General features: G+C 39.8%; 1 protein-coding gene across 1 annotated transcript; it reads right to left on the bottom strand.

Annotated features, from left to right (window-relative positions):
* Positions 1 to 67: 67 nt before the first annotated feature.
* On the bottom strand, positions 68 to 17,386 carry GCFC2 (GC-rich sequence DNA-binding factor 2). Its single transcript, XM_030490317.1, has 18 exons — positions 16,990 to 17,386; positions 15,799 to 15,903; positions 14,192 to 14,368; positions 13,303 to 13,521; positions 12,198 to 12,283; positions 11,010 to 11,125; positions 9,088 to 9,274; positions 7,992 to 8,115; positions 6,473 to 6,551; positions 5,760 to 5,872; positions 4,891 to 5,090; positions 4,313 to 4,463; positions 3,930 to 4,042; positions 2,848 to 2,924; positions 2,069 to 2,135; positions 1,452 to 1,598; positions 975 to 1,099; positions 68 to 613 (listed from the first exon to the last, which is right to left on the bottom strand). Exons 1-18 carry the CDS (start codon positions 17,384 to 17,386, stop codon positions 499 to 501), a joined length of 2,598 nt encoding a protein of 865 aa, XP_030346177.1. The 3' UTR covers positions 68 to 498.
* Between the last annotated feature and the right edge of the window lie 1,103 nt (positions 17,387 to 18,489).

The following is an 18,489-nucleotide window of genomic DNA, read 5'->3' as shown; positions in this document are numbered from 1 at the left end:
ACTGACTTCCCTTGTTTCCTGTGTTAGGGTCAAAACCCCTGCAACATGGCAAATTCTATTTCACTAGGGATGGCTGGACATTACCCAAAATCACTATGGACCACAAGTGAGAAGAGCTCAATGCTGAGTCAGAGTGATATGTAGCCATTAACACTGAAAATAGCTTATGAAGTTGTCTACTGGTGAGCAGTGACAAACTGTACAGGCACTTTCTCTCTTTCCAGGAATCCTTCCCAAAAGGATAAAGCAATAAAACATTGTCATACATCTTAGAATGACTGAACCATTGCTTTGACAACTGTAATTTCTAAAAGGACTCCTTAACCTAAGAGTAGATGGCAGTAGAAGACATTTGGAAAAGACACCTGAAGCATTTAACAGTAAGACAGCGATTACCACTACATCTTGGAGTGGGCAGGATTCACTAATGAAATTTCATATTAAAGCTGGTTTAGTGCAACTAGCGGGCTTGTTTCAGTAATGGTCCTTCACGATTTTCTATTTCCCAATCATTGATTTAAGGTGTTCAAGTTCATACTCTTCAATGAAGCCTTCAACAACATGCAGAGCTTTGACTTTGACCAGCAAGAGGAGAACTTCTTTTGTTTCGTCACTACAAAAAAAACCAAGAAAAAATTATCTTGCAGCACTTTTATGTACCTGCCTTAAGCACATTTTCTGTTTATTCATCTTAAAAAAAGAGTAAGATATCTCTCCTCAGCTGCTTGTCATAAAGTGACCTTGGCTACGCTGATCACTAACGGTACCCAACACTGCCAGCTCAAACTGTCACACTAAACTAGAACTGCAGAACCACTCCTTTACATTCTGGACTCCATCTTTTGTTTTTGTATATATGCAAAGAAAACAACCTTGAAAGTGTCAAATACATGAGACTTAAGGAATTTAAAGAAATATTTAACACAAAGTATTCAAGGAAGTGCCCGAATCCCCAGGAAAGCCTTATCTATTACCTGTGGTTATTCTTGTGCAGCGTGCGGGCACACTGCAGCAAGTACTGGCAGAAGCTCTGTAATTCAGGGAGGGTTGATCCACTTTCAAGATCTTGGAACCATCTTTCCGGGAGACACGCAACCACCTGCTCACACAAAAAGTTTGTAAGAAGAAAAGTCTTTCAACATAACCAAGTCCCATCACTTCTGACAGGGATCTTTTGGCAGGTTCAGTTATTATCAGGAGTATGCGTTTTTTCATTGAAACCAAGATTGATTATCCCTGCAAGCAGTTATTCATACGAACCTATGGACCAATATTTGCTCCAAAATGCTTTTACGCACCAAGGTCATTAAAAAAAATTAAATTTTAAATTATGTTTAAATTCTAAAATCTTTAAATATTTCCTCTTCAGTTTCAACCCCTCTTCATAAAAACAACAACAAAATAAAAGCTTTTAGCATACACCCTCTTCCAACGTACATGTCACCTTTTACCTTGTGACACTTTACTGTATTATCCAGCCCTGGTGGTGTGTTTAAGAGGTTCAGAAGGAGGTAACGATTCAGCAGCTTGCTCAGTCCCAAATCACGGACTGTATCTTCTTGTACAATGCCATCCCAAAGAAGAACATTGGAGAACAGCTGCAGCAATGAAGAAACAGAGAGTATGTACACTGGGTGGCCGGAAGTATGCTAAAACAGCATCAAAAGTTTTGTGTAAGATAGAGAGAACATTATGTCCCTTCACTAGACCAGGTTGCTCCAAGCCCCGTCCAACCTGGCCTTGAACACTGCCAGGGATGGGGCAGCCACAGCTTCTCTGGGCAACCTGTGCCAGCGCCTCAGCACCCTCACAGAGAAGATTTTTTTCCTTATGCCTAATCCAAATCTCCCTTCATTCAGTTTAACGCCCAAGAACACACCTTCCTGAGAAACACAATAGTTATCCATCCTAATAATGTTTTATTCTCTCAGGAGCCAAACTTGCCTGAAGATCTATTTCCTGACTATTTTTTCAATATTTTTGAAATACTGAAAAAATATTGAAAATATTTTTTCAATAAAATGAATTTCAAAGAAAACACAAAAAAAAAAAGATGTATTTTCTCTACCTTAACAGCTGACCAAAACCGCCTGTTTTGAAACTTTGAATGCGGTGATGACCCGTCTTCCACGGTGCTGGTCATGGAAAGAAGAAAAACAAGTTAAAATAAGGATTTTTTTGTTTGTCTGTTTTTAAAGGAAGATAAACAGACAATTGATCCCTTAGATACTGATGAATGTTAGTTCTGGAATTGTTTCAGCAGTGACAGCCACAACCATTAATTAACTTCCAATAGAATTACCAATTGGAAACACCTGTGTCTGCATTTCATGGATATGTGTCAAAACAGAACTGCTTAGAACCAAGCATCCTACCCCATCTTTAGCAAAGCTTCTCTCCTAGTTGTATCTTTACCCACATCTCCCAGACTCCTACTTACTACCATCTTTGAAATAGTGCCCAGTAATAAGCATCCATGATAAAACGCCTGGTTTTGGAACAACAGGAGGAATTCAGGGGACAGAGGTACACAACACCAGACAACCTGAACTAAGACAGGCCCTCAGACATAAATTGCTATGCTAAAGCCAGACTGTAGATCTCATATATTGAAAAGCTTTTGGTTACAAGGGCAAAAAAGCATCAAGTCAGTGGAGTTACCCTTATTAGAAAGGGTTCATGAAGAGGACTAAGGCTTCATAACCTCTCCCACAATAAAAGAGTAGAAGGTATGTTTGTTCCATTAGCTGTTAACGGATGTTTACAATATTTCATCAATACATGTGGGGGAGAAGGGTAGAGGAATTAAACTTTTATTTTTTTAAAAGATTCCCAGAGTCAGCTTACCTTTTAGGATACAGAGGAATAAAGACATCTTCCTCTATAGATTTCTTCATTCGTAGGACAACCACGTTCATCAAATCCTATTAAAAAAGAATTATTATTGTGTCCTCACAAGAAAGACTTCCTCTTCCATTTGTAACAACTTCATTGGCTATTTTGTTCATCTAGAAGTGTAATGTTAGTTACAGATAAGTACAGTTGCCACTTGTATACAAAACACACTGAGAATTAATGTACTAAAACCAGTAGGCAAATCACAGCTGTAATTACCTATAGTGTTAACCTAGTGTATTTAATCACCATAGCTAGGTTAGGATGTGTTTTTAGGCAACATGCTTTTAGGTGCCACAGATTGCCACCTACCTTTTTTAAAGTTTAGTTTACTTTCTGTACAACTGCTATATCAGCTAAGATCAACTGTACCACTTGACTTCAAGTCATAGTTTCAAATCAGCACCTTTGGAAGGCTCAGTTGGAAGGGATAAAGATTTTCTTAAGATTATTTCTTTTTATACTCAGGGCCTAAACATCCATTCCATTTCACCAGTTTTACACTAGATAAACCTCCAGATTTACAGCAGAATAAAACTGGAATCAGGCTGAAGAAGGGCATGCTAGAGTGACTATGGGTATAAAAGTAGTTACTAAAAGATTGCTAAGATTACAAGGTAGCCTTTCTCCTAGCCAGTTAATTAACCTTTAGGGATTTTCAAATCTTAAAATTCTATATCTACTTTATAAATAAAAGCTTAAGGAGTTGACCACTGGAGCATTATAAACATGTAAAGCTCAAATTTGGAAAGATAATGAAATGCAATTCTAAATTCTAACCAGTGCTATTGCAGCAAAGCATAATTAGATCTACAATCAGCTTCTTGGTAGGCACAGGCAGAATTTTTCTAGGACAGGAGCTAATTTCTGCCTTAAGAGCATCCTGTCTCCCACCACCTTCAATAAGGAGAGCATCAGAGAGCTCGTCAGAACAAACAAGTAATCAGAACCAAACAACCTGAGGACAGCACTCCTAGGAGCATGCACAGAAAGCACACAGAGTGGATGAAGTGGATGAAGAGCTTTTTTGTTACCTCTTTTGCTTGGCTGCATTTATTTATTTGTTTCGCAAATATGTTCTTGCAAAGCTGTACAAGATTCTTTGTCTGTGAAGTAGATAAAGGATCCCACACACTCTTCACAAATGCTGGAAAATAAGGAAATTCATTTCAACCACAATATGCAAGTACGTGTCTGCTCTAGTTCAAGGCATTGCAACGTAACAGAAGCAAACATGTAAAAAGCCAAGCCTCTCTCAATCTTACAAAGTGGTTGCTTTAGTCCCACAGAGCAAGGCTATGTAATCACTACATCCTGGAGTACCATTATATAACTAACATTATTTGAAAGCTATCACTTTTATTTAAGGTTTGATTGCCTAGCTGCAATGAACATTTTCAAGACAGTCTCACTATACCTGCAATTTTTGGAAGAATAGTTTTTTCAATCACTCTAGGCAAAACTTCTTGATCAGGATCATCATCCCTTTTTGATTCAGATACGATTTTGGCATCACTGAATTCTTCTATAGCTTTGAACCAGGGCATCTCTTCCAACTCCACAAAATTCTGCCGAAAGACCATTCCTGTTAGTTTTTCAACTTGTCAGGTTTAAAAGAAAAGGTCCATGCAATGATACCACAGATTCCCACTTAATGTCAGATCCACCCTCTCCGCTGAACAGGCCAAAATGGCAATCAGGAAAACTACATTTAAAGGTGAAACTTAAAGGGTGGGATTTTTAAAGTGCCTTTTCAAAGAACTCAGGAGAAGAATTCTTTTTACATGGGGCATTGCAAAAGGGTCTGGACGTAAAGGGAAAGGAGAAAGTTAAGAAGATTCCAACCACATGCTTCAATTTCTGAGACCAACACAGTATCTTTCTCTTCATTTCTAATGCACTGTGCTATGTATAGAAAAAACATCTTCATTTTCATATTAATACACAAACACGTGTACCATTTTTGAAGAAAACAAAGTCAGCTGGTGCACCTACCTCAAGAGGATTCCAATTCATTAATTGAATTCTGATCAATGGATTTAATAGCTTAGGCAGGCAGAAACTGATGTAAGCATCACAGTAAGAGTCAGGAAGCTTCTCTTTCCATTCCTGGAATTTCAACAGGATTTTTCTGATGTCACAAAAATCTGCATGTACATCTTCAAAGACCTTCCTACTATCCTCTAAAACGTTATCTATGGATAATATTCATTGGGAATAAAAAGAAACAATCACAGAACTTATTGAAGTATAAGCTGAAGAGTTTATGCATCTATAGGACATAAGAAATATCTGTATGATAACTGATTTGTCATTTACCTTTGACACACCTGATACTGAAATGGGTTTTAAAACTGGCTCACTGGAAATCCCAGTTTCAGAAAAAAAAATACTGTCAGAAGACCAAAAAAAGGCAAGTTTCTTCATGATCTATTCCATAGATTTATACAACCATGATGTTTCAAACTTTATAACACAGTGATAAAGTTTCAGACATAAAAAACCCTTCTGCTGTTATCTGGAGAAAAGGTATTATGCCACATTGTAGCATCACATTGAGTACTGTCAGATCAGCTTTAGCATGATCTAAAAGAGCTTACTTCCAGTTCAACCAGTCATGTGTAATGCCACCACTACAAGTCATACCAAAAGAAACCTATACCCATGCACCTATTCTTCCCAAGTCATTAGTCAGAACTGCCTGAATGCATTTCTTTTCTACAGTGTGTAACTAGGAATATGTAACTCAAAGTATTACTTTAATTAATTATTTCTTTACCTTTCCTGAAATCATAAAAAAAAAAAAAAAAAAAAAATCAAGTAGAGATTTTGTTCTAGCACATTACATTAAGACAGTCACCAACCTGTGTTCTTCTGGAACTCATTAACCTCTTTTGGAGGCAGCTCATCATCACTTGACATGCCTTCATGGTGATCAGCTTCTCCTGAACGCTCTCTCGCGTGCCTTCTGCAAGTCCTGTGTTTTGTAATGAACTCAGGTGAGTGACCCTCTCTCATGTATGTAGAAAATCCATTAAAATTCCAAGGTTCTTGCTGCTTCAAAAGTACAGTTATGAGTTGAGGCGCCAATGCAACTGTAAAACTTCTGAAGCTCCCAATAGCTTAAAAAGAGTTGGTACTAATCCCTGAGCACAATCCTTATAAAAAACGTAGTAATTGACCTACGCTGCTAAGAATGTAGATGTTGCTTTGTTTTCACTCACCACCACCTCCCGGCAGCAAACATACCACCCATTTTTGCCATCTATAACAATGATACAAAAATATATTTCTGTCATAATATTACTTATTAAAGCTTCCCTCATATAGTTTTGCCTCACTTAAGACTTGTTAATTTAAAATAACAAGATCTATTAGCATCGAGATTCAAATCAACATGAAGAGAATGATATTAACACATACATGGTTTCCAAGTACTTTGAGTTTTGGAAAGTACTACATATTTTTTGTGTAATCTCATTTAGTAATCCTACAGATTTACATTCATCACTAAGTGACAGGAAGCCAATGCACAGTACATTAATCAGAGTGAAGTGCACCTATATGTAACAGCTACCTTCGACGCTCACACATTTCCAGAAGCTGTGTCTTCTTATGACCTTTTAATCCATCATTACTGGGTTTGTCATTCTCACCTATCAGAAAACAAAAACATCCAAAAATAAAACGAATTATTTTAAAGCTCCTATTTTTTCAAACAGGAAAAACAGATCCTCCTCCTATTGTTCTTCATTTGGAAAATAGCAAAATTAAAGTCAAACCTAATCAAAACTCCAACAATCTCCAGAGTAATGCATACTAAGTATTATTTTTAACTGCATATGGTCAGATGTGGTTGTTCCCTTATAGCAGTTGATGAAAAGGTGAGTTTCATGACATTCCAGATAACCCTCACTGCTTACTAATCCTGGAAAAGGAACTTACTATCTTCCATGATAGGTTCTTAGCAGTGTGAAATGCAAGCATAGGGACCTATCTTCATCCTGTATGTCAAAAATGAAACCATGTAATAAATTAGAATAACTTTTGAGCTTCAGTTCCAACACTGTAATGGAAGTTAAATCCCTGATTTACACTATTCAAGAATCACTGCATTTAGATTTCAAGACTAGTCAGCTCCCCACTGCCTCCTGTTATCTGAGTGGTAACTGACCCCAACTACCCTTACTCTGATTCTTGAGTCCAACGCAGAAGTAGAAACTAGAAACATGCTCTATTTTGGCCATTCATTTGTAGCACTATTAGCTAGCTGGTATGTGCACAACATGCCAAAACAAGTGTACTACTACTGAAGTATTAACATATATGAAAAAACAGCCTTTCCACTATATTAAATACAACCAGGACCATTAAAAAAAAAATAAAATTTAAAGTGCTGTTAAACATTCAACCACAGTCTCACCTGTAATGAGCTGGAAGTAAAATCATTTTAATGGCACTACTCTTTTCTTCTTAACACCTGCTGTCAGTTTGCTACACCATTTTACAGAATCATACAGGCTGCTAGCTTTCTCTAATCAGCAGTTTATCTGTGTGCTGAGAAAACTGAATCCATATGATTAGTAGTTACCAGGAACTGGAGCATCTGGCCTCCATCTGTTCCCAGAGCAGCTCCAAGCATATTGCTTTTAGCTTTGACTAAGCAGTTTTAAAGGGTTTGGGTTTGGATATTTGGTTGGGTTTTTTTAAATAGCAGCAGCTAAAGATTCGTATGGCATACAAACAATACATTGGTGCGGAAAGAAAATGAGGTAATTGCAATATTTTTTCCTACAGTGACTGAAAAACACCATTTTGTTCTAGATAAAACACAAAGGGGCTTTTTATTTCATGTTCTTCTCTTCACATGTCACCTAGTATGAAATCTCCATTCTGAGCACACAAATAGCCTTAAAGATGCTCTCATGTAGAAGTGATGTTGCCAAGTAAACACCCTGCTTTTCACCTCAGTTGAACACACCTCCTGACAATGGGAAGGAGAAAGGAGATAAAAGTAAAAAAGGAACTGCAGAGCTTTACTTCTGCTCAAAGAGTGAACATTTCAAAAAGAAAATAGCTTTTAACTTCATACTAACTTGTCAGATGCTGAATATAAGCAGATTCATCTTTCAGCTCATCTTGCCTTCGTTTCAATACTCTTGTGGCTCGTTGCTGAAGAAGTGCATGTACAGCCAATTCTAGGTCATTAATGTATTCCACCTGAAATATAATAAATAGTAATCAGGTTTTCAACTAATTGAAATCTCAAAAGAATGGAAAAAACCAACCGTTTCCATAGGTCTTCAGTATAGCTGTGAAACTAGAACCAAACTGTCACAGATTAAAAGTAAGTTCCTGGTCATTGGAGTTTTTCAGGCTTTTTTAGAAGGCTGAAAAAGCACAAACTAAATGCCAGTTGCTCACCACAGGACTACCTAAGAAGTCATACAAGAGGCTTCAACAGGACAATATTATTGGTGAGTTTTGTTTGCTTTCAGTTTGCCTTTGAGCCACCAGCCATTAAAGAAAATGTATTTATTAAACTATTTTCTTCTTTAAAGTTACATAAAGAAATTCACAATTGCAATGCAATGAAGTGATATAAATTAGATTTGATAGCACAACCTATGGAGGATAACAGCGGTTTACTTTCACTGAGGCCAAACTTCAGGTGGCTCCTCCCCTTCTCCGAACCTTCATCTTTTTAAGTACACAGAGTTTGCAAATCAGGAGGCAGTTGCAGCCAATAACGTACACAAATTCTCACACAGCTCTGCTAACTCAATCCCAACTCGAACCCAACACAAAATCCTTACCACCTCTGTTATGTAACCGTGAGTAAAGACATTTTGAGATCCCAAAAGTGAACTTAAATGCCATCTCTCATTCAACTTCAGCATACTCTCATTATCAGACCTACAGAAAACTCCTTCCAATAACATTTTGTTTGCATCCAACAGAACCTAGCTGAGACCACAGCTGAAGTCAGCATACCTATACTAGCTTGATCATCACTTCAGGTGAGGGTTGATATTTTTCCCTGATATTTTGTTTCCTGTTACATTAAAATTTCTGATAGAACTGATTTTTAACCGGATGGTATCTCTTCATTTCCAAACAAAACCCCCTCATCTTTCATTGACAGAATGCACCTTTATCATCGGGATAAAAAAAAGAGGAAAAAATACATACTTTTTCATTCAAACAGTTTATCAAGTTTTCAGCGTATGTTTTCATGGACATGTAGAATTTGTAATTTAGAGCTGCATCCGAAGACTTCTCTAACAGCTGCACAGTTGTCTTCGAACTCTCAATGTCCTCCTTGTATTTCTCATACTCCCTCTGGTGGGCACGGTGCACATTCTGTAATGATGTTATCCTAAAAAAAGAGAAACACAGAAAACTAAACTATTGCCAATTTAACAGCTGATGCGTTTCTAAACACTTTTCCCATTATAATCACATATAAAATCTTTGCCTGTGCTAGTACTTGTGCTTGACTGAAGCAGTGCTGGAAGATTTACCCATGCCGGCATTTTCACAAGTACAGGGCTGGACAAGCATCATGGTTTGGAGATTCAAATACCATTTATGTGGTGCTAGTTTTGATATTTTACCTAGATTTTTACCTAGATATTTTACCTAGATTACTCAATGTACCATACATCCTAAAACCATAAAAAGCCAAATTTCATGGTATCACATTAATTGGATTCTACCCAATGTAATCTGAGGAAAACTACAGCTCATGTCAGCATGTCCATAATACCAGTTTGGTATAAGTTGCATGGATAGCAGTACCTATCAGCATTCACCATGGGCTCACTACTAAACACAAACCAACTGGGGACTCCTGCTTCTAGTAGGTGACAAAACCCAGGAACCTACATCTATAGCTCTATTAGACAGGCACATTTATATATATTACAACTCTGCTTCCTTTCCCCCCCCACTTCCCCGCTTACGTATCCCAAGTGTTTGCTCAGCTTGAGCAAGCCTGTAACAGAACCAAGAAACAGACCACAACTTACCTCACTTCCCTGAAGCAGGGAACACTTTTCAACAAAGATAACTGAACTACACTACTGTTCTCTACTGTGCTACAATTAAAAAAAACCTAACTATTTCAGCATTTATCATGCTAAACAAATCTACAAAGCTTACATTAAAAAGGTCCCCCTCCCCTTCTTGCTATTTTCCAGATGGGTTTCCAACTCTTGATTAACTTTATTCTTATTTTTCTTATTTGATTCTATACTAAAATTCCTACTTCATTTAACTCAACTCCCTTCAGGTGACTTATGGCAAAGAAAGCATAAAATTCCACAAAAATATTTAGTCCAATTTAGTTGCAAATCTTTAAACATGCAGGTCAGTGATGGTCTGTACAAAGCAAAGCATATACAGAGAGAGCACAGTGCAAGCTCATAACAGCTATTTATGTTTCAGCTGTATAACGTTGCTTGTCTAAACTTATCTGAGCAGCTGCTTCGCGATGCTCTGAGAGATGACAGGGGATGGTTTGCCCTGGGATGCCTGACCCCAACTGTCCTTCTCACACAATCTCTGGGAGGTTCCAACCTCCATCCCAGGATGCTTCAGCTGCCATACAGCAGCTGAGCTGCTAAAGAAAAGTCACAGCCTGGCTCACGACTAAAGACAAATATCAAAAAAGGTTCTAGTTTGCCTAAACAGGCTGTACACAATTCACTGCTATTTTTAGGAAATACTGGTGTAAGAGCCACCATAAGAGGGCTAGGATTGTCAGCTCCACCTGCCCCAGCTGAAGTTTTGCTTACTGGGCAAACATAACATTGAACCAACACTTCTGTCAAAAACTACTAGAAAGCATAAAAGCTACTGCCATTTAAATGAATTTACTCTTCAGGTTCTAGTTGATAGAACACTCTTGGAAAGTCCAAATGCTCCCTTACAACAAATCATGTAAAGTTAAAAAACCTACTGGACATCATAGCAGGAGTCAGTACACATGAAACAACAACCCAAAAATCCTCCAATACTCTGGAAAAGAATTAAACTTCAAACCTGTGTCTCCCGTTCTGTGACAAAACCTCAGAGAGCTCAAAAGTTAAGTTCATAAAAGCAGGATTTACCTTTCAGTCAGTCGCTTCTTCACAATTTCCAAGTTCACAGGTGGTAGAGAAGCAGAGGGATCGAACTTTGGTTTAGCTGATAGCAATTCCTGCAGGGAAGTATCATCGTAAGTTTCCTACAAGAATTTTAAGTGCTAATTTTTAACACACAACTCTTCAGATCAACAAGATGTATCATTCCAATACATAAGGCATATGATATAAAGACGTATTTCAATAATCAAATGAAGTACAGAAAAATGTTGTACAGAAAAGCACAACACAAAAACAAGGAAAACAAAGTATAAAACCCTGTATATATATGTTGTATAAAAACATATAGTGCATTACATATGAACAGCACAAAGTAACCCATAATTTCGGGTACACCTGAGTTGCTGTCTTGGCCTGAAAATATTAATAGCTTTCAATAGGGCATGATGCTTCTATATTGACAACTGAGACTATGAGGACCTAAGAGCACCAACCACACTGAATTTGGAACTCAGCACCAGAAAGGTGTAACTTTCCCCCAGTCCTCCAACTACTCCCATTTAAGAAGCAAAAGTTTCCACAATTGTCTATTCAGACATAAAGAACTGGTTATTCAGATTTTCCTAATCTGAGTAAGTGATTTTCCTAATCTTTCCTAATCAGAGTAAGTGATTCAAGCTAGAAACAAAACTTCCAGCTCATCAGAAGATATGGAGTTTTATTTTTGCCAATTATTTACCAGAAAAAAAAAAGAAAGAAAACATAATTCTGCAGAACTGTGAAGAGAGCTCTCAGATTGCACCCAGCAGGAATTCAGCATAATAAAAAGAATAACTTTTACCATTGTTATTTTCATACTTTTGCTTTCAAGATCCCTTGCACCGCAGAAAAAGAAAAAAAAATAATCAGAGTTCAGAATTCTATTCTCTGCTTTTCAGAGTCTTCCATCACACACAGGTACTGGCCTTTGACGTAGGCAACAATACCCTGCTTCTGAACAGCCAGACAGAGATTACCGATTTTCGTTATCATCCTCTCATATTTCTAGTCATCTTTTCCCTGAAGAACCAGTGTATATTCCCTGAAGAACCAGTGTATAATTTCCCCAAATGCTCTCTAGCGAAAGGACAGGAAGGAGATATAGGAGTACTCCATACAAGCTATCCAGCCTATGAGCAAAAAGCAACTTCCAGGTGTTAGAAAAGCATGCATCACCTGAGAGAGTTTAATGGCTTTCTTTATTTGCTGTTCTTCCCACTTAATTCGTGCTTCATCTTCACTTGATTCGTCACCCTCAGACACTGAAAGTTAAAACAATCATCAATAGATATAATTACATCCTGTATTTTTCCCCTTTCATGATCTCCTCCCTCTAAAGCAACAATGGGTCTCCCAATCACTACTAGGAAGCGATACACACAAAAAAGCAGCAGATGAAAAATCTGCAGATGGAGGACTTCCAACCTGAAAGGCAAGGAAAGCTTGGAAATAGATAGTGGGATTTGTAGCATTCACACCAATATCAATTTCCCCAACATACTGTTTCTCACACAACTACTGCAGTAAGAGCAGCACAAACATCTTGGGTTTATGTCTGAAGGCAAAGCTGTGTATAATACGTGTAAATAACGTGTAAGTATAGACTATAACACAGTGAGTGACATTATGCACAGGAAACCCTTGATTGTTCCAAAGCATACACTCTACTATAGATACAAAAATCTCATTAGCATTAATTAGAATTGCAGAATCAGCTTGTAGTTACACATTCCTTATAACTCTTCTTCAACTAATAAAGTAAATTTTTGCTTCATAAACAAAACTATAAGCAGCTGTAAGAGGACAAAAGCAATGGAAATGCCAGATATGCTTTGTGTGCAATATGTCTGTTCACTTCTGAAGGGCTGCGTTGTTTGTTTGGGGTTTTTTCCCTTTTTCAAAAACAGTCATTGCAGGGAAAGCACTTGGAAGACCAGATTAGATGCAGGAGGCAGGACTTATAGCAACTTTACTCACATTAAATGCTGTGACTCCTACAAGGGTTTGTTTTTGGGGTTTGGTTTTTTTTTTTTTCCTTTTTGCAGTCAATATGGCCAAAAATATTTCCTTATATGTTTCTCGAACCATCCTGCACCACATTAGTGAGACCTAAACCAGGTTAATGTCCCATAGAAACCTCAAATACCAGATGTACAGCCTTTTGCCAAGAGCCCTGAGGGGCAAAGCCTTGCACTGCACAACCTTACTGGACAAGTCCCACACTATTCCAGACATAAGTAAAACAAAGCCACAACCCCTGGGAGAAACAGCACACACTCACCCATGTCTTCCATCATCCTCTGCCTAAGAGTTTTCATTTTAGGAACAAAATCAAGATTCTCTGTATCAGACTCATCTTCACTCTCTAAATCACTGCCTTCTCTTCTCTGAGATATCTCATGACTGTTGGAAACATCCAGTGGAAGATAATCAGCCTGTGCCCTGGCTACGTGACGTTTCCTCCGAGCAGCCTCAATACAAGCTGCACTAGGGATATGATCTGCATTGAAGAGAAAGAAAATTTAACCAGAGGAGTAAAACCATCACCCTGTATCACTCCTAATGTCAATAACCACCACTGTTCAGGATCACTGGACAATTCTGAGTATAGGGCACAAGATGTTTACACTACTGCGTTTACCATGTTGACTACAAGGACCTGGAAAAGCATCCTTGAAAAGCAGTTCTCAGTCTGAAAACAAAGCTCAGACTTTTTTCTTTTAAATAAATTGCTGTTAGGCTGTCCTCCTTTTTTCCATCTCCCCAAAAAAAATCAGGGACACTAAACTCAGAGAGTTACAAAGGAATCAAAAGTTTACAAATCAGCACAGGTGGGTTATATTTTAATCTTATGAAAGGAACTTACATGATTGTCAAATAGGAATTTTTTGCAGCCTGTCTTCTGAAACCAATGGTCATAATTTCTGATCCATTTCCAAAATTAACATGAAAATACAACAAATATCTGCAACCAACAACTGCCACTATTCTTTCAGAAGACGGGTAGCCCTGAGTCAGGACAAACAACATGCTTATACCTTACATGTTTTAAGCTGAGTGGGATTCATAGACCTATCTTGTCACATACTTCAGAAAAGAAATGTTTTGGGTTGTTGGTTTTGGTTTTTTTAAGTAACTTCCTTAAAATAAAAAAAATCCAGGAAATTAACCTGGTGATCGATCCTTCGTCCTCTGTGGAGAGCTGGACTCATTTTCAGAGGCTGAGCTGTTGTGGTCCTCACTTAGTGAAGAACGACTTTCATCCTCCTCCTCCTCCTCCTCCTCCTCCTCCCTTTCTTCACAAGGGCCTTTGATGTTTCCAGTTCTAGGCTCCAATGGACAGATTTCTGCATTAGGGGTAAAAAAACATTAATGATTTCAGTTTCAGCTGCTGGAATCTGATGTGTCATGACTGGTTACCAGTAACTACTTACACCTTGCTGCAGCAACCTGCTCTCATCAAAATATGTCCAATTTTCTGATGTTCCAAGACAGTCATTTACAAGCCAGTTCTTGTCTCGAATCCAAGCATCTGTGATAGGCCTAAACTAATACGTCATTCTGAGACACAGAGCACATTTACATGCACAAGAGCAATGATATCAGCTCCCAGATGACAACTGATTAATATCCTAATAGCTCATGGCACATTTGGGTTCACCTCCCTTAATTTTATAAGCTGTATTTAAAAAGTGCCTTTTTTTTCATAAGCATTAAAAATGAGAAACTTATTTAAACTACAAAGGTTTACGTATGACTGCTTTGTCTCCAATTATCTTTGAATTCTTTAAAAACATTGATTTCTCTTTGCTTGTCACTACATCTTCAGTAAACCATCAGATTACTGAACAACAGAATGTGTCACCTTTTGTAAGGGTATGAGGTATAGTTCTATAAGAAGTTACAAAGAAAACTTACCATCTCATCTGAAGCACAATCTCAAAGGGAATTACAGAATCACAGAATGGTTTGGGTTAGAAGTGACCTTAAAGATCATCTGGTTCCAACCTCCCTGCCACAGGCTGGAACACCTTCCACTAGACCAGGTTGCTCGAAGCCAAAATATTTCTGAATCTAATTTATTTTAATCTAACAGTAGCAATTAGGGTATATCTGTGCATTGGTAGAGATGTCAAAAGGGGAATGGAGGGGAAGAGACCTTCCAGACATGCTTGTTTGTAAAACAAACAAAACCCAAATATTCCAATAGAAAGCTTACTACAGTTCAATGACACTTGGAATGCTATCAGAACAATCAAGGCTATTGACTGCATACAATGAAAGTATTCAAATGCTGTAACAGCATACAGTTTAATAACACAAAGTTTAAGGTTTACAATAAGTGTTATCAAGCAAATCTTTACTAAGCTCACATTTTCTCTCAATGCAAAATACTCAGCTCAAACTGCAATTTGAAAGCAATAAGCAGTGGAAAGTTGCCCCACAGTTTGAAAGATATGATGCTGAAGTGTCAATTTATCAGAAGTTTATTAACTCTGATGTACTAGACGGGTTCTGCATAACCAAATCTTCTCAAGAACAGCCTCCAAGATCTGATACTTTTTACCAAGGTTATATGGAAAATAATTTCAGCACAAAAAGATGAAAGTTTTAAACCTTTAAAATTTAAAGTAACATTGTAACTATAATCCTGGATTCAATTAGCATGTAAAAACCATCTAACAGCAGTATCTGTACATCCCTCTTCACTTACTGATTTATTAATATGTTTTCATATAAGTATTTCATTAAATATTTAACTGAAAAAAGTACTTACTTTTGTTTTCTCCAGTTTCTGCCTGGGCAGGCAGCAGGCTTTCCTTTCGAACTCTAAAGGTTACTTCATTGAAGGATGGCTTTTTAATTTTAAAAAACTCTTCACCTATTCAGATAAAATGAAATTATTCTGAGTAACGTTAACAAGAGAGCAGTATGTGTGCATATAGATACACATACATATTATATCCAAAGTGTGCGTCCTCTCTGTGTGCACACAGCATATTTTTGCAGTTCTGGCTGCATTAAGTCTAACTAATGCAGCTAGTTCCATGTTCTAAGTAGTCTTAACTAGTTCCATGGCTTCATCGCTCAAGATACACCACCACTTGATTTAAAACTGAGCAGCTCAGCCTCCTCAATACAGCAACACTGAACTGTTGAAATTGTTTCTTTGCGGTCTGTGTCCGTCCAAGTGACTCCTGTATACTGCCCTGATGTGCCTTGTGTCATCAGCCACAAAGGCAACAGGCCAGAAAAGCCAATTAAACATTTAAGTTTCAGTTATTTAAACTTCATCATTAGGCAGCCTAGTCATGCAGTCACATACTACACAGCTCAGAGAGCTGGGTTTGATCAGCCTTGAGAAAAGGCGGCTCAGGGGAGACCTTATTACCATGTTAGAGTTTTTAAAGGGTGGCTACAAGAAAGATGGAGACTCCCTTTTCACGAAGAGTCACATGGAAAAGACATGGAATAATGGGCACAAGTTACTCCCTATTAACATTCCAAGTGGACACTAGAGGAAAAATTTTCACAATGAGAACCATCAGCTATTGGAATGACAGATGGAAGTGGCGGATTCCCCAACACCGGACACTTTTTAAGATTCGGCTGGACAAGGTGCAGGGACATCTAGTGTAGGCCATGCTTTGACAAGAAAGGTTGGACCAGGGGATCCAACCTGGGATTCTGCGCTTCTATGACACTTTTCTCTGGTTTTCTCTAGCTCTAAGAAGCTCTCAAATGCAAAAGCCCACGGACATATACAACTTTCAAAATACTTTTATACGGGCTTCGCTTATAAATCCCCACAACAGCCCTACCCCCACCGCAGTATCGCTATTTCTGTTTACAGCGCTCCGGGAGCCGCGGACCGAACACGGGGCGCGGAGGCTCGGCCCGTGCACCCAAGGCCCGGCCCGGGGAGGCTCCGATGTCCCTCAGGATGGAGGGCGCTGCGGACGCTCACCTTCTCGCTCCTCCTCACCGACGAAACTCAGCAGTACCTTTCCCCCCCGCGCCGGCCCGCTTCCGGCGCCGCGCGGCCCTCGGACCGCTGCCGCCTTCCCGCTCTCCTCCCGGCCCCCGGGGCTGCCCGCCGGCTCCTCCGCGGGCGGCGGCCTCTCGCCGGGAAACGGTCCCTCCGCCGCGGGCGCCCTGGCCCCCTCCGGGGACGCGGCGGCACTGCCGAGGTCTCCTTCGCCCTCCTCAGGCTCCGCTTTCGGGTCGGAGCAGGAGCTGGGGCCGGGGGCTGGTGACGGGGCGACGACGGACTCGAGCTCCTCCTCACTGCTGCTGCTGCTGCTGCTGCTGGAGGAGGCCGCCCGCCGCCGGGCGCGGAAGTTACGCGGCGGGCGCCGGAACATTGCGCCCTGCCAAAAGCCGCGCAGCCCCGCGCACGCCGCGCCCCCAGCGCGCACGCGCGGCCACCCCTAAGCTCCACCCCCCGCACTGAACAAACCCAGACACAGACACGCCTCGATGGGCGGGGCGCGGGAAAGGCTGACCAATGAGAGCGAGGGGGCGTGTCTCGCGCCTAACCGCCGGGGGGACGCGGGGTGGGCGGGGCAGGCGTCGTGAGGGAGTGAGGCGGGGGGGGGACCGCGGTGCGGGGTCGGGGGGCGGGGACGGGGACCGGGACCCCCTCGGTGAAAGGTAGAAGGCGGCTTTTTTGTAATTAGTTGGTCACTGATGCGTAAAAATTAAATCTGAAGGGCCGCGGGCGTGGTCGTGGCAGGGGCTGCTGTGGTGAGTGCTTCCCCTGGCCTGCAGATTGCTGCCGGGTCCTCAAAAACTTATCCGGTTTTGTTATTGTAAATGTAATTTATAATAATACTGACAATAATTACTATCATTAATAATGACTATTTCTGAATAAAGTTTTCATAACTATTATACTTAATCATAGAATCTCAGAGTGGTTTGGGTCGGGACCTTAAAGCTCATCCAGTTCCAACCCCCTGCCATGGGCAGGGACACCTTCCACTAGACCAGGTTGCTCCAAGCCCTGTCCAACCTGGCCCTGAACACTGCCAGGGATGGGGCAGCCACAGCTTCTCTGGGCAACCTGCGCCAGCGCCTCAGCACCCTCACAGGGAAGAGCTTCCTCCTGATACCTAATCTAAATCTCCCCTCATTCAGTTTAAAGCCATTCTGCGAATTAATATATAACTACTAATCTGTAATTATAAAATAGTTAATCTAGAATTATTAATAATACAAAATGATAATAAATAAACATACTTTTTAATAATACATTATTATAAGTATAAAGCTTATTCTGTAGCTTGTTCTCAAAAATTGATCGCACATTTTTCTTCCTTTCTCTAGGTTTAGTTCACTAAGGCAATCAGTCCGGTGCACAGGGAGGGGAGCATATGGCTGGGAAGAGAAGGAAGGTGGGATTGCGGCCTGCAATGACTTGAATTGCTTTGCTTAGTGAGGAGTTGCACTGTAGCTTGTGCAGCCT

Source organism: Strigops habroptila, chromosome 6 (assembly GCF_004027225.2).
Source record: "Strigops habroptila isolate Jane chromosome 6, bStrHab1.2.pri, whole genome shotgun sequence".
In the NCBI taxonomy this organism is placed as follows: domain Eukaryota; kingdom Metazoa; phylum Chordata; class Aves; order Psittaciformes; family Psittacidae; genus Strigops; species Strigops habroptila.
The sequence above is the reverse complement of the archived record's forward strand: the minus strand, read 5'-3'. Positions and strand labels throughout refer to the sequence as shown.

What these genes read in the sequence shown, in the direction of transcription:
- GCFC2 (XM_030490317.1), bottom strand. Translation starts at nt 17,386, where the DNA reads ATGTTCCGGCGCCCGCCGCGTAACTTCCGCGCCCGGCGGCGGGCGGCC. An exon ending in CGGTGAGGAGGAGCGAGAAG is followed by an intron (nt 15,904 to 16,989) that starts GTGAGCGTCCGC and finishes TTATCTGAATAG; the next exon opens with GTGAAGAGTTTTTTAAAATT. An exon ending in TAAACTGTTTGAATGAAAAA is followed by an intron (nt 8,116 to 9,087) that starts GTATGTATTTTT and finishes ATTATATTTCAG; the next exon opens with GTGGAATACATTAATGACCT.